General features: G+C 40.2%; 1 protein-coding gene across 8 annotated transcripts in view; it reads right to left on the minus strand.

Annotated features, from left to right (window-relative positions):
• The window catches only part of CELF1 (CUGBP Elav-like family member 1), an 87,804-nt gene that overhangs the window by 15,448 nt on the left and 55,708 nt on the right, over positions 1 to 16,648 (minus strand). For 7 of the 8 annotated variants that reach the window (XM_070427995.1, XM_070427997.1, XM_070427998.1 and 4 more), the window contains 7 exons: positions 11,118 to 11,305; positions 8,609 to 8,691; positions 8,206 to 8,254; positions 5,468 to 5,602; positions 4,271 to 4,350; positions 3,761 to 3,922; positions 1,028 to 1,103 (listed from right to left, as the gene is read on the minus strand). In XM_070427995.1, the coding sequence (XP_070284096.1) occupies positions 1,028 to 1,103; positions 3,761 to 3,922; positions 4,271 to 4,350; positions 5,468 to 5,602; positions 8,206 to 8,254; positions 8,609 to 8,691; positions 11,118 to 11,305 (773 nt within the window). The remainder of the gene's footprint in view (positions 1 to 1,027; positions 1,104 to 3,760; positions 3,923 to 4,270; positions 4,351 to 5,467; positions 5,603 to 8,205; positions 8,255 to 8,608; positions 8,692 to 11,117; positions 11,306 to 16,648) is intronic. The other variant, XM_070427996.1, reaches the window with a different exon arrangement.

Genomic DNA, 16,648 nt, shown 5'->3' on the forward strand with positions numbered 1-16,648 from the left:
AGGTGAATAAGCAGAAAATGTAGCAGAGACCCAGAAAGGAAGGAACGACAGGGGAGAATACATGTGAGAACAGCAAGAGGACAAAGAATAAAAAAAACCACACCACCGCTTGAATAACAGATTAATCATCAGAAGAAAGAAAAAAACAGAGGGAAAAACTTCCAAGTAGAACCTGGGCAATAATTAAAAGGAGAAGAAACTTGAACTGCACTGACAATGTGTTGCAAACCATTTAGATGATGGAAAGGCAGAAGGGTGGAGGGAAGAATTAATGAGAATAAAAACAACACAGATTTACAATCTAGCAACTTTCTCAGTCCTTGGGACAAAGTGAACCACTATCAAAATTTTTCATATAAATGCAGTTCACCTAAGACCACCCCACTTTCAAATGCACTTGCCTAGCCTTATCCCACAGCCAAAGGGGAGGGGCAGCTCCTGTCCCCCACCCCCACTAAGTATTCTGATGGAACCTGCCTCGGGTTTGTCTATGGAGCTCTATTTTGTTATAAACTCCGGTATTTGTCAATTAAGTTTTCCATGCACGTTAACCGCAACAAAAGGTGATTCACCTATGAAATAAATGTATAAGACACAGAGGCAAATTAACTGCCTGGATTCTAGCAACTTCAGGGTAAGCTATTTGAATGAAAGTATTTCTTAGGCTTTTCTTCAGTCACTGGAAAAGTCACTTTATTGTGGAAATAAAGGGTTCCTGCAACTTTCTCCTGATTAAAATGGCCTCAGGTAGTCAGCTGGTGTTAACAACTCTTTTTTATCTTCTTCCTCAACAGACGCTTAAAAGTAGTGGGGAGCAGTAGACAACTCCAGAACAATCTGGCATAATTGACTAATAGAGTCACCTTCTAGAGACAAGGCAGTTGAATCCTGTGACGTTCATTTTAGGTCAGGTTTACGTGAGTGGAAAATAGTTTTTTCTGCACAAACGGTGCAAACTCTCAGACTGCTGTTAGCTGGGTCTGATGGCCTGGCTGCTGCTGCTCCTCCACAGCAGTGAGACACTTACCTCCCATTGGATGGAGGCTGCTCAGGGTGTTGAGGTTCCCAGAGGAGGCAGTCTGCTGAAGGAGCTGCAAATAAAGCTAGACATTACACCAAAAAACAGAACAAGAGTGAGAGTGAGGGCTGGTTCTGCATCTGGGATAACTCTACAGCACAGCAAAGCGAGAGTGCAGAGGCCCCCAGAGAGAAGAACGTTGAAGACAAGAACCCAAGCCAACACAACAGAAACATAAGGCTTATGACAGCACAATACAATACAACACAGCTAAAGCCCTGGACCAGAAGACAGTAATGCTCATTGAGTTCTGAGCCAAGCTCAAGTGCTTGGCGACAGAATGCAGCACAGCAGAGAACAGAAGTAGAGCAGGGAACTAAGCTCAACTCAAGCAGCTCTGTAATCGACTGCGGTGAGTGTGTGGGTGGATGCCTGCCATTTCTATTTCCATCTGGATACCCAATTTCTATTTCAAACAACTATTTTAAATATAAAATCTCACTATTTCAGGGTATTTCTTAGTGTCACACTTTATCAGCCACAACAGATCCATGTCTAGATCAACCTCTCCCAAGCTACACATCCATCGAGCCCAGTTATCTACTCCCCTCCAAACTGGTCTTTACTGTTGCAGATGACCGAATGACTGATGAAGCAGTCCTTATCAGTTCAGTGTACATACTCTTTCAATGATGTCCATAATAAATCTAACAAGAGGACCTGTCCATGAGCTTATGGATCTCCATGACCTTGATCTTCTTTTGTATCATAGAAAACTATAATCTTCACCTAATCAGCCTGCTGAAAACATTTGCTCCATTCAAATGCAATCACTGTTCATTATGAACAATTGGTATTCTTGTTTCTAGATCCTTTATTCAACCTGTTGTCCATTCCCACAAGCATCTGATTTGGTTTCTCTATCATGGATCCCTTTAATCCACGGGTCTCAGGAGATCTACAAACCTCCAGAAACAGAATGAGGGGGGAAAAAACGACAAAAAAACCCCAAAACCACATACACATGATTTGTATCAGGTTCTCAAAGGGGCCCACAATACCACAAAAATTAAAAAAAAAACCACTCTGGCCGAAACCGGTTTGGCTCAGTGGATAGAGCGTCAGCCTGTGGACTGGAGGGTCCCAGGTTCGATTCCGGTCAAGGGCATGTACCTGGGTTGCGGGCACATCCCCAGTGGGAGATGTGCAGGAGGCAGCTGATCGATGTTTCTCTCTCATCGATGTTTCTAGCTCTCTGTCTCTCTCCCTTCCTCTCTGTAAAAAATCAATAAAATATATTTAAAAAAATAAAAATAAAAGTAATAAAAAATAAAAACCACCACTCTGATCCAATAGAGATCAGGTTCAATCCACATACTCCAGAAAAAACTCATAATGAATGATGATGCACTATCACTTACACAGCCCATTAGCACCCATGCCTTCATTTTTGTCTTCTTAAATCCTTGGGCAATGTGTTCAGTCCCAGCTGATGGACTGTGCATACTGTATTTGTCCCCTTTATTTCTTCCCTAAATGAGAATAGCTCTTAGGGAGGGGATCACACCTAAATTAAAGAGACCATAGTTCTCACCATAAAACCACCATGTACTTGCTGGATGTGGCAACGAGAACAGGATGGGGACTGCTCCCTGAAAAAAAGGCTCTAAAACTCTCTAAGAAGTTAATGTGTATCATGGAGATCATTTTCAAAGAATTCTCATTTTGCAGAAGACTAAAATTTCTCTGAATTTTCTAAACTTTTAAGCAATGTTCTGGCACTAAGAAACAATTTGATCTATTGAAATAGAACAACCATCTTCACTTTTGGACTACAGAGAAACTGGGATTTCTTCTAACATATTAGAAGTATGGAGACAGGAGGCTTCAAATTAGTCAAAATTCAGTACTGGGGGCAGAAATCATTGTCTTTGCTGTTTCCATAGAGAATAATCTTTGAAAGGATGAGGAATGGATGACTTATTATCTTATGTGTATATTTTTTGACTATCCATATACATCTAGTGGTCTCACCATTTATTTTCCTTCATTGGTAGATTTACAGATGACCTTTTCATTCTGATTTACCGATGGCACAGTTTTAATTATGTTGTCTTGTCTGCATTCCTTTAAAGGTTTAAACAGTGCAAATCTTCTGTAATATTGCAGACCTAGTAAATCTTAATAATAAAGTGGAGCCTGCCCCTCTTTTGGACTATATAAGTTAAACTCAACAAGAGAACAAATTAAAAGAAATCTATTTACAACACAGCAAACTCAAATATATGGACATGATTTCATAATGTCCATGCCTGATCTCTCAATCAGCAGAAAGAAACATTTATCCTACTCTTCAGGGAGAATCAACAAGGTATTTAATGATGCCTTCTACACCCGATAGAAAGAGATATAGAAAAAGATATTTTGTAATTAAGATTCCCTCAGGAATTTTATTCCCTAGGGGGTAGGGACATAAGATGTTTCTAAAAAAATTTTTATCAGAAAATTATGGTTTCACTTCAACTCAACATATAATCAAAACCCTCAAGATATAACCAAAGATGTGTGACCAGAGAGATAGAGAAAATAACATGACTTAAGGAACACTTCATTGCCTGAATTTTTACATAAAATTCCAATGTGCTAAAAGTTGTGAATGCTATTGTGTCTGTTTGCTGGGGATAGCAGAAGAAACAGCTGGGAGCTTGCACAGTCTGCAGAAAGCAAACCACAAAGACTCACTGCTAAATACTGGGGTCCAAGAGTATTGAGACCAGCAAGGTTTCCCCACACAGAGGCTGCGCTGATTTGCTGCATCTGCTGCTGAAGCTGCTGGGCCATTCTCTTCTGCTCTTTGTCCTTCTGTGTATCAGCAAATTTTACCACCATGGGGGATGAGCAACCCTATGAAAACACCAAAACCAAAGGTCAAATTCCTCCTTCTGGGTGAAGGAAAAATCCTCCTGTCTAGTGACACACAGGCTGCATTCTAATTTCATTCACTGCCAAATGACTCTCTTCCTAATACATGCAAAAGACAATTTAAAAGGGCAACTAGTTCCAATATATTAATTTTAACTTTCATTTAATAACATCCAATCTGTTAAAGAAATCATCAGTTTTTAACTTTTAAGACGTTTGGCCTGCTTAACTTTTAGAACCACCATATGTTGTACATGATACTGGGCTTTGAAGGCCCAAAGTCCTAGCACTCTCAGGTTAAGGAATTCCCCCTTGCATTCATCTCCCTACCTCCATGGTCTGTGCTTGGTGCATTGCCTTGATAGCTGTCTGTGCCATGGCTCTTGTTGTAAAAGTCACAAATGCACAACCTGGTAAAAGAAGGGTCAATAACTCATTCATCCGCTTACTTACTTATAGACATTAACTGAGCACTTAACTATGAGCAAGTACCATGCTAGCAATACGTATAGACATGGTTCCCGCCTTCAGAGTTTCATGAAGAGAGAACTATGTTACACCAGAGTGGTAAATGCTATAACGAAAACCCAGGGAAGCAGAAATAAGAAACAAAGTGCTGCCGAAACCGGTTTGGCTCAGTGGATAGAGCGTCGGCCTGGGGACCGGGGGGTCCCGGGTTCGATTCCGGTCAGGGGCATGTACCTGGGTTGCGGGCACATCTCCAGTGGGGAGTGTGCAGGAGGCAGCTGATCGATGTTTCTCTCTCATCGATGTTTCTAGCTCTCTATCTCTCTCCCTTCCTCTCTGTAAAAAATCAATAAAATATTAAAAAAAAAAAAAAAAAAAAAAAGAAAGAAACAAAGTGCTTAAAAGATAAAGGAGGATTCATAGCATCAAGTTCCTCCTGCGAAGAAAGTGTTTCCATTTTAACATCAGGAACCACTCCAAGCATAAAAGAGAGAATTTTAATACATGACACTGAAGAACAGAATATAAACTCCTTAAGGATGTTGGGAGAATACAAAAGGGATCAAATTAAGGAAGAGTTGTGACAGGACCTATACATACAACTTCAAGCCCAACTTCTCCATCATGACAGAGCCATATTGGCTAGGGATTACTGGTTTCCACTGCTCAGATTAAAAAAACAACTCCAAATTCAAAATAAGCATCTTGTGTGTACCCGAACTGGGGATCAAACCTGCAATCTTGACATATCAGGACAATACTCTTACCAAGTGAGCTACACAGGCCAGGGGCAAGATAAGTATCTTTTTTTTTTTTTTTTAATATATTTTTATTGATTTCAGAGAGGGAGAGAGAGACAGAAACATCAATGATGACAGAGAATCACTGATTGGCTGCCTTCGGCAAGCCCCCTAATGGGGATCGAGCCTGCAACCCAGGCATGTGCCCTTGACTGGAATTGAACCTGGGACCCTCCAGTCCGTAGGCCAACTTTCTACCCACTGAGCTAAACCAGCCAAGTACAACATGAGCATCTTTAAAGTTAAAAAATGTACCCACCTCGGCTCAGTCCATCAGGTCCCCGCAATATCCGACATTCTTCAATCTGTCCAAATGAAGAGAACATGACTCGGATGTCATTTTCAGTGCACTTCTTGGAAATCATACCAATAAACAGCTTCCTGTCTTCCACTGCTAAGAGAATAAAACACAGAAGGTTTGAACATTATTACTACAAGAGATAGTAGAGCACAGACTCTGGAGTCAAGACCACCTGGGTTTGAAACCTGGCTCTGGTGCATTTATACCATATTTCACAGATTATAAGATGTACCTTTCCCCCCCATAAGTTAGCACCTCCTCTTATAAATAATGGTATCTTAAAAATATCATTGAAAGCACTTAGATGAAAAGAAATAGCTTTATGAGCTTGTGAAAGTTACTTAACCATTCTGTGCCTGTTTCCTCATCTGACTGGTAGGGAAATGGGGTTTACCTCAAAGATTGCTGTAGGTATGAAAAGCACAGTACTTAGGTTCTTGCCTAGCACTCAGTAATATTTGTTCTTACTAGCAATACTACTATGCTAAAGAATGAGTTTGCACATTTAATTAATATGGTAAGAAAAACAGGACACACCTTACAGAGAGTCTAACTACATCCACTTTCCTTTTCTGACTATCCTCTTGAGGACTAAGTTCTCCTTCCTAATTTTTTCATTTTCCCTCTTCACTTCTACCCATAAGAAATTATATTGATCAAAGATATTCCAGTTCACTATAAAAAGTTCTTGTAATGTTTCCCTATCAACTCTATTTATCTCAGTTATCTGCCATACTTATTTTAAAGAAAAAAAAGTAGACAATTTAGATGACATTAGAGCAATGAACCACTATCTTATACAATACACCAAAAATTAACTAAAATGGCCCCGGCTGATTTTGCTCAGTGGATAGAGCGTTGGCCTGCGGACTGAAGGGTCCCGGTTTCGATTCCAGTCAAGGGCACATGCCTGGTTGCAGCCTCAATCCCTAGTGTGGAGCATGCAGGAGGCAGCCGATCAATGATTCTCTCTCATCACTGATGTTTCTAGCTCTCTCTCCTTCTCCCTTTCTCTCTGAAATCAATAAAAAATATATATATATTTTAAATTAACTATAATGGATTAGACTTGAATATAAGACTGAAAACATAAAACTCCTGAAAGAAAACCATACTTGGTAAGTTCCTTGACATCAGTTTTGGCAGTGACTTTTTTTGGATCTGACTCCAAAAGTAAGGGCAACAAAAGCAAAATAAAAAAGTGGGACTACAAACTAAAAAGCTTCTGCACAGCAAGAAAAATCAACTAAATGAAAAAGCAACCTATAAAATGGGAGAAAATATTTGCAAATCATATATCTGATAAGGGGTTACTATTCAAAAAATATAAAGAACTGATACAACTCAAAGGCAAAAAAAGAGGAAAAAAAACATTTGATTAAAAAACGGGCAGAGGATCTGAATAGACATTTCCCAAAAAAAGACATACATATGGACAACAGACACATAAGAAGATGGTCAACATTACTAATTATCAGGAAAATGCAAGTCAAAACCACAGTGAGGTATCACTTCACACCTATTAGAATGGCTATTATCAAAAAGCCAAGAAAGGGTCCTGACTGGCATGGCTAAGTGGTTAGAGTGTGGTTCTGCAAACCGGAGGGCCACGGATTCAAGGGCATGTACCTGGATTGCAGGTTTGATTCCCAGCTCTGGTAGGGATGTGTGTGAGGCAACCAATAGATGTGTGTCTCTCTCACATCGATGTCCCCCACCCCCTTCCTTCCCTTGCACTCTAAAAATAAATAAATAAATAAATATCCTGTGGTGAGGATTAACAAAAACAAAAAACAAACAAAGCCAAGAAAGGAACAAATGTTGGCAAGAATTCAGAGAAAAAAGAACCCTTGTGCACTGTTGGTGGGAATGTAAATTAGTGCAACCGTTATAGAAAATAGTATGGCAGCTCCTCAAAAAATTAAAAGTAGAACTACCACATGATCCAGCAATTCCACTTCTGGGTATTTATCCGACAAAAGTGAAACCACTAACAAAAAAATACATGGATACCTATATCCATTACAGCACTATTTACAACAGCCGAGATACGGAAATAACCAAAGTATACAGTGATAACTGAATAAAGAAAATGGGTGTGCGCAGCACACGCACACACAAACACACACAGAGAGAAATATGATTCAGTCATAAAAAGGAATAACATCTTGCCATTTGTGACAACATGGATGGAACTTGGGGGTGTTATGCTAAGTGAAATAAGTCAAACAGGAAAAGACAAATACCAGTATGACCTCTCTTCTATCTTAAAAAAAGAAAACAAACCCCAAACTCATACAGAAAACAGATTGATGGTTGCCGGTGAAGGGGCCCAAAAGGTACAAACTTCCAGTTATAAAATAATAAGTCATGAGGATGTAAGCTGCAGCATGGAGACTGCAGTTAATAATACTATACTGCATATATGAAAGTTGCTAAGAGAGTAGATCTTAAAAGTTCTCATCACAGGAAAAAATTTTTGTAAGCAAGTATGGTGACAGATTTTAACTAGCCTTATGGTGGTGATCATTTCACAATATTTATCAAAACATTATGCTGTACACCTGAAATTAACATAATACTATGTCACTTCTACCTCAAAAAGGAATTACTTAGAGCACAATGCAATCCAGATGCCATAAGAACAGCAGACTAGAAAAAAACCTGATAAGGGGAGGGCCTACGTGCTTGCTTACCATTGCTCTTCTCACTGTCGGCAGGTTTCATTTGTATAGGATGATGCATCTGAAAAGGAGAACATGTGAATATTATCGCTGTACACACTGAAGCAGAAACATAAATGAGGACTCTAAAGAAATAACAAAACTAGAGCCTGTAAGAGTTCTCTTGAACTCACATCTGCTTCATGACCTTTGCCCCACAAAATATCAGAATTAATAGAACTCTGAATTAAGAAGTAAAAATTCTCTTGGCTGAGAAAGAACTACTTTCAACCTATCATCTTTAAAAGTTCCCTTTACATCCATTCCTGTGAAAGTCACCCTTCCCCCAAAATGGTTTTCAATGTGTATCTGATACATATAAGCACATGCCATGTGTCAAAACCACCACAGTTCCACTTAGTAGGAGCTTTCTTACCCCTGGGAGGACCTTCATATTGTGAAGAGCATTCTGTGCTTCTAATGCAGCTTTGCGGGTGTAAAACGTAACAAAACAGCACCCTGCAATAAAGACCATTTCACAAATCAAACCAGTCTTTTGAAAGTAGAGAATTCCTAGAGCTCCCAATACTCCCTGGACATACAGGGTTGGGGCAAAAGTAGGTTTACAGTTGTGAGTATGCAAAACAGAGTTTATTCTTGCATCGCTAGTATTTATTGCATTATTCCCCAAACAACTGTAAATATACTTTTGCTCCACCCTGTATTAGAATTTAAAAAGAAAGGGTAAGGTTTATTAAAATTAGTGAGAGAGAAAACCTAGCAGAGAAAAAAACAACAACAACAAAATCCCACATTTTTTTCTACGCATTTTCTTTATTGTATAGTCTCTTAGTTCTATTAAAATTCTTCTTTAGCTGCTCCTATCACTTCTCTGGGAAAGATGACTTCCCTTACAAAGGTCACAGTACCAAGCCATTCAACCCACCCTATTTGGAGCATCAGGTAGTGTGCTGGGCAAGAGGACTCAACTACAAACAAGATAAAGAGGGGCCTTAAACACTTGTGGCTCTTCATCTATCAGAAGCTCTTCATCTTTCAAAAACTTTCTCTTTTAGAATAAACCACTCCTTACATTGTAGCCAATTTCTACCATATGCCTCAAACATAATTATCATTTTAAATTATAAAATGATTTAAAAGCAAGAACCTCTTAGTATCTTTTTTGAGGGACTCTTAGTTCTCATCAAATATAATTATGTTTCTAGCAGCACATGGTGCTGAGATCTGTAAATTTTGTGCTTTGTATCTTTGCTGAGGATAGGAGGGAGGAGGTGTATTTTGTAAATCTTGGGTCCATAGTCCAAGAGACACGATACAGATGTCTTTAAAAATCACTCTGCAATTAACATTTAAATTACTGCACATTATATTGCCAGTCATTTTCTGAAACTACAAGACTTTAGAGAAAGAGGGGAAGCAGGCAGGGGAGTGGGGGGGAGAAGACCATATCAATTTGTTGTTCCACTTATTTATGCATTCATTGGTTGATTCTTGTATTTGCCCTGAACTAGGATCAAACCTGCAACCTTGGCATACTGGGATGACACTCTAACCAACTGAGCTACCCAGCCAGAGCTGAAACTACAATACTTTATATTTTTGGTTAAGTACGCCAAAAATAAAAATTAACCTCTCTGCTTCTACATCCTGTTATTAAACTGGTTTTCAAACATGACAATCATACTTGTTGATATTTGCACTGTAGAATAGCTTTCACAGAAAATTATTCTGAGTCGGTCACTTGGAAATATAAAAGTAAGTCTGTGTGTGTAGTGGCAAAGGTTATGCTTTATCAACCATCAGTCCTGTGAAACTTCCACTCTGCTGGATCTATCTGGAAGCAGTTCAACCTTTCTTCTTCTGTTCATTTTATAAGCTATAGCAAATAGGTTACCTACAAAAAAGGTTCTCCTAGTTGCTAAGTCAGCCTGCAAGGCTTTTATATACAATAACAGAAATCCATGGGTACAGGGACAGTGGACAGTCTTTTTCTTTCCATGGCCTACCCCTCCCATTAGAATTAGCTTACCATAGCCAAAATACTAAAGAAAACCTTATGTGATCGGTTTACTAAATGGACTACCCAAGATCCAAATTACAAATCAACCTCATTAAGTCACTTTAATTTTTTATTTTTAAGTCATTAAATTGATTTTGGCCTGGAATATATCCTATATAATAAAAGGGTAATATGCACATTGACCATAACAGCAGAACGACTGGGAATGACTGGTCACTATGACACACACTGACCACCAGGGGACAGACACTCAATGCAGGAGCTGCCCCCTGGTGGTCAGTGTGCTCCCACAGGGGGAGCTCTGCTCAGTCACTAGCCAGGCTGACGGCTGCCAGCACAGCGGTGGGTGTGGGAGCCTCTCCCACCTCCTCAGAAGTGCTAAGGATGTCCAACTGCAGCTTAGGCCTGCTCCCCGCTGGCAAGTGGACATCCCCCGAGGACTTCCAGGCTGCCAGAGGGATGTCTGACTGCCAGATTAGGACCGATCCCCCAGGGAGCGGACCTAAGCCAGCAGGTGGACATCCCCTGAGGGGTCCCAGACTGCAAGAGGGCACAGGCTGGGCTGAGGGACCCCCCGCCCCCGAGTGCACAAATTTTTGTGCACCGGGACTCTAGTCTATAATAATAAAAGCATAATATGCTAATTAGATTGGACGTCCTGTAGGACGAAGCTGGGGCTACAAGGGAGGCCCAGGTCCCAGGTGCCTGCCGGTGGCCAGAGGGAAGCCGATGCCGGCAGCCGGAGGGAAGGCCTACTCTTGCACAAATTTTGTGCATCAGGCCTCTAATAGGGACTATAAAAGAACATATCCCCCCACCCCCACCCCATATGACCATAGGAACATTCTGATAATGAGACAGTAAGCACATGACAAAAAATTGCACATAAAACTCAAATCTTCACCTTTGCTCTGAGGAGGGTTTTGGCTCCTATCTCTTAGAACGTTGATTTCATAGACAGCACCATACTGTTCAAAGAGTTCCCTCAAGTCCTTCTCAGACCAGGTCCTCGGAACCTGGCCCACAAACATCTTGATAGCATCAAGATCCGGTTGGTCTGGGTGGTCCAGGGTGCCGTTCATTTTCTTTGAGCTGCATAAGATAAAATAAAACTACTATTATGCATTCATGTTGTTCTCTAAAGGGAGTTTTGTTTCCTTTAAAGACCTCAACTACTTCCTGGGAAAGTGGGGGGTGGGGGAATCTACTATGTCAATTTACCAGAGTTCCCAGGTTCCCCCTCACCATGTCACCCCTCCCATTAGATTTAGATCCCAAACTAAAGCCGCCATTTCGATTAGGACATCCTAGGGCAGTGATGGCGAACCTTTTGAGCTCGGCGTGTCAGCATTTTGAAAAACCCTAACTTAACTCTGGTGCCGTGTCACATACAGAAATTTTTTGATATTTGCAACCATAGTAAAACAAAGACTTATATTTTTGATATTTATTTTATATATTTAAATGCCATTTAACAAAGAAAAATCAACCAAAAAAATGAGTTCGTGTGTCACCTGACACACGTGTCACCTCTGACACACGTGTCATAGGTTCGCCATCACTGTCCTAGGTTTTAATTAAAAAATTGAGTGTCACTTACTCCTTATCTAGCATGAGAATTCTCAGAAAAACTTAAAAGGCAGAGTTTCTAAAGCAAATTTTAATAATTTTAACAAAGGTTTTTTTAAATGTCCAATAAAATAAACAAAGGACTATTAATTATAAGATTCAGGACTCTCAATAGTACAATGATAGTTTAAGAGTTTTCTTTCAGTAGACATTAGAACAGAAGCACTTGATTTCCAAGGCCGAAGTTACAGCCTGACTAGAATGTTGGTCTTTGAATGTGTATGTGCTTAATTCTGGTGCTCATGAGACAGCACCCCCCCCCCCCCCCCCCCCGCACCAAAACAAAGGTTTGCCTCTTAAACTCTAACAAATGATTGTTATCTATAATAATAAAAGGGTAATACGCTAATTAGATCGGACTTCCTCCCGGATGAAGCTGGGGCTGTGAGGGAAGCCTGGGTCCCGAGTGCCAGAGGGAAGCTGGTGCCAGCAGCTGGGGAAAGGAAAGCCTATTCTTGCACAAATTTCGTGCATCGGGCCTCTAGTATATAATAAAAGACTAATATGCAAATTTCCCCTCGACCAGGAGTTTGACCAGGGGGCGGAGCTGAACAGCCAACCGCCTGAGGCCCCCCCACCACAGACCTGCACCCGGCTTCTAGTTGTTATATAAATATAAAATGATGTCATCATTCTAGGTTTTTATTGTTTCTAAGTTATCCAATTTAATGCTACTTTTCCAAGATTTTACCAGTTAGTTCCTTTACCAACTGCAACCATTCGAACAAATTCCTCCAATCCTCTCACCAAACTTGTAATGCTCATACTTTAATACCTTCATTGCTACCCCTGCAATTGCCAAGAACCTCAGGAGATTCTTACACTACAAATATTTCTACCATTCAAAATAAATCAAAGACCTTCCCTACCATTGTTTTAAGATCTACATCAGTAACAACTTAAATTCCAAAGAGCCATCATAATGAACTTTTATGCTAGTGTTGGCTGTTTAATCCAAAACCATATCACCATATTCAAATTTGCCATGTTTTAATATCTAACCCTAAATAAATAATAGTTTTCATTAAAGGAAACATGTTTTTACACTATCTTTTTTTTAAAATTCTTTATTGTTTAAAGTATTACATGTCTCCTTTTTCCCCCACTGACCTTTGCCCAGCCCTTCCCACCTACCAGCACATGCCCTCGCCCCTCTACTGTCTGTGTCCATGGGTTATGCTTATCTGCATGCATACAAGTCCTCTGGTTGCTCTTACCCTCCCCCTCCCCCTCACCTTCCCTCTGAGGTTGGCTGGTCTGTTCAACACTTCTATGTCTCTGGATCTATTTTTTTTTAATAGATTTTATTAATTTTTTACAGAGAGGAAGGGAGAGGGATAGAGAGTTAGAAACATTGATGAGAGAGAAACATCGACCAGTTGCCTCCTGCACACCTCCTACTGGGGATGTGCCCGAAACCAAGGTACATGCCCTTGACTGGAATCGAACCTGGGACCCTTCAGTCCGCAGGCCGACGCTCTATCCATTGAGCCAAACCGGTTTGGCTGGATCTATTTTTGTTCATCAGTTTATGTCGTTCATTATATCCCACAAATGAGAGAGATCATGTGATATTTATCTTTCCCCAACTGGCTTATTTTGTTTAGCATAATGCTCTCCAGGTCCATCCATGCTGTTGCAAATGGTAAGAGTTCCTTCTTTTTTACAGCAGCATAGCATTCCATTGTGTAGATGTACTACAGTTTTTTTAAAAAATATATTTTATTGATTTTTTACAGAGAGGAAGGGAGAGGGATAGAGAATTAGAAACATCGATCAGCTGTCTCCTAAACACCCCCCATTGGGGATGCGCCCACAACCAAGGCACATGCCCCTGACTGGAACCGAACCCGGGACCCCCCAGCCCGCAGGCCGACGCTCCATCCACTGAGCCAAACCGGCCAGGGCAGTACTACAGTTTTTTAATCCATTCATCTGCTGAAGGGCACTTCGGCTGTTTACAAATCTTGGCTTTGTGAATTGTGCTGCTATGAACATAGGGGTGTATATATCCTTTCTGATTGGTGTTTCTGATTTCTTGGGATATATTCCACTGCTATCTTCTGAATAGTATTTGAAGATCATTGAGAATGATGAATCTATAAAAGCAGCTCAACCACTGTCTTTTAATTCCTAAATCTCTTGTAACTGAACACCCACCAGGGCTAGTCTCACATCACCTTTACTGAACCTAGCGTTAACATATATTTTTATTGATTTCAAAGAGGAAGGGAGAGGGAGAAAGAGAAACACCAATGATGAGAGAAGCACTGATTGACTGCCTCCTGCATGATCCCCCTCCCCCCGATGAGCCCGCAACCCAAGCATGTGCCCTGACTGGGAATGGAACACTGACCACCACTAAGCCACACTGGCCAGGCTAAACAAACTCTTGTGTCTATGTCTGTAGAGGGTCCCCATTCTCTAGCTCTTAGTCTAGAGCTCCTTGAATGCAGAAACAATTTTATTTCTTATTCATCCTTGTAGCCACACTTGGTATAGTGCCTGGTTCAAAGTAAGCACATACTCAATGTGGGATGGGAGAAATTTCTTGTTCTCAACAATTCCCCTATTTAAGCAACTAACCCTCATAAAAATAAATGCTGTGCATAAAGAGGACTCACAAATTAAAGAGCAGCTATTATCTCTTATGATTACTTGATTGTCACAGGAGCAATCTACCTGTAGTAGAGGGTTAAGGGAGCAAAATATATGATAATGAAAGATAATTTGATTTTGGATGGTGGGTACACAATGCAATATACAAATCATGTATCATAGAAATCTACAACTTAAAACCTATATAATCTTGTTGACCAGTGACACCCCAATAAATTAAATTAAAAATAGAATAAGCCTTAGCTGGTTTGGCTCAGTGGATAGAGCGTTGGCCTGCGGACTGAAGGGTCCCAGGTTCAATTCCGGTCAAGGGCATGTACCTCGGTTGCGGGCACATCCCCAGTAGGGGGTGGGCAGGAGGCAGCTGATCGATGTTTCTCTCTTATCGATGTTTCTAACTCTCTATACCTCTCCCTTCCTCTCTGTAAAAAATCAATAAAATATATTTAAAAAATAAAAATAGAAAACAAAATAAAAAATAGATTATGACTAGTGAAACAATGAGTGTCACTCCCTATAAACTGCTGCCAACAACTTTAATGACCAATTATAATATTTTATTAAAATGTTGCTAATCTTTCATCATAGTTCTATTCTAGGGAGGGTTAACATAGAAAATCAATGGTGCTCAGGATGTTTTGATAAGGAAGCTGACAGCTACTTAAGAAAAGAGGCAGGGTTTTGCCCTAGCTGGTTTGGCTCAGTGGATAGAGCATCAGCCTGTGGACTGAAGGGTCTCAGGTTCGATTCCAGTCAAGGGCACATGCCTGGGATTGCCAGCTCGATCCCCAGTATGGGGCGTGCAGAAGGCAGCCGATCAATGATTCACTTTCATCATTGGTGTTTCTATCTCTCTCTCCCTTCCTCTCTGAAATCAATAAAAATATATTTTTTTTAAAAAAGAAAAGAGGCAGGGTTTTAATAACTTGTATTACATTATAAGAAAATGCTTTCAGCTTATCCCTTCCATCTATATTTGTGTGCCATTTCTAAACTTTCTACATCATTGTTTAGTGCAAAAGCATATACAGTCAACAAATGTGGATTGTGGTTTATCCAAAAGTTTAGTGAAAACTCAAAATTCCAGACAAAGGATCTTCCTTTCTCTTTATTCTCCCAATCCTTCTCCATGTCTTCATTCTACCTACTCCATTAACATCCCCACCACAATACCAATTCATTAGAAGAATCCACAAGAGTAGTGCTGCTCTAAGTATCTAAAGACCCCCTAGAGACAATCTTCAAACTTAACTCTTTAGAAACTTTTACAGCAATTGGATCAAGTAATTTTGTAAGTGTTCAATCCAATAAAATAAAAAGACATACAAAATGCAAATTTACACCTTATTTTGTTTTCTACTCAGTTGTTTTTACTGTATTTTACAAGTTGGAAGAGGCAAAGGACACAGTCCTTCAACATTATGAGAAGCACTTCTGGAGCACAGCAAGTTATGGGCATGCAGGAGGCAGCTGATCAATGATTCTCTCTCATCATTGATGTTTCTATCTCTCTCTCCCTCTCCCTCTCTGAAATCAATAAAAATATTTTTAAAAAACATATAAAAGTAACCACTGCAGCCCTAACTGGTTTGGCTCAGTGGATAGAGATAGCATCGGACCGTGGACTAAAGAGTCCTGGGTTCAATTCCATTCCAGGGCATGTACCTTGGTAGGCTTGATCCCCAGCCCTGGTTGGGACATGTGCAGGAGGCAACCAATCAATATGTCTCTCTCACATCAATGTTTTTCTCTGTCTCTGTGCTTCCCTTCCACTTTCTCTAAAAAAACCCCCCCAAAAACCCAAAATGTACTAGTGCATTAAAAAAGTCATCTGGGACAAGATGCCCAGTGTGATATGGATCCCACATCGTTCAGGTATGGGATTTATATACCACTAAATCTATTCTCATATTTATGCCTTACCTCCCACCGATGGAGAGCTCCTTAGGATTTTTTACACCTGCTCAAGGACCAATGCATTCAGCAACCCTCTGGAGAAGTGTCTATAGAATATCTGTCATTTCTTTTAGTATATATATAGTATATATATATTTAGTATATATATAGTATATCTGTCTCTCTTTTCTTTTCTTTCTTTTTAATCCTCACCCAAGGATATTTTCCCATTGTTTTTAAATAGAGGAAGAGGGAGCAGAGAGAAAGAGAAACATCCACGTGTGAGAGACA

This window comes from Myotis yumanensis, unplaced genomic scaffold, assembly GCF_028538775.1.
Source record: "Myotis yumanensis isolate MYYU_CA2020_CCGP unplaced genomic scaffold, mMyoYum1.0.hap1 SCAF_10, whole genome shotgun sequence".
NCBI lineage: Eukaryota > Metazoa > Chordata > Mammalia > Chiroptera > Vespertilionidae > Myotis > Myotis yumanensis.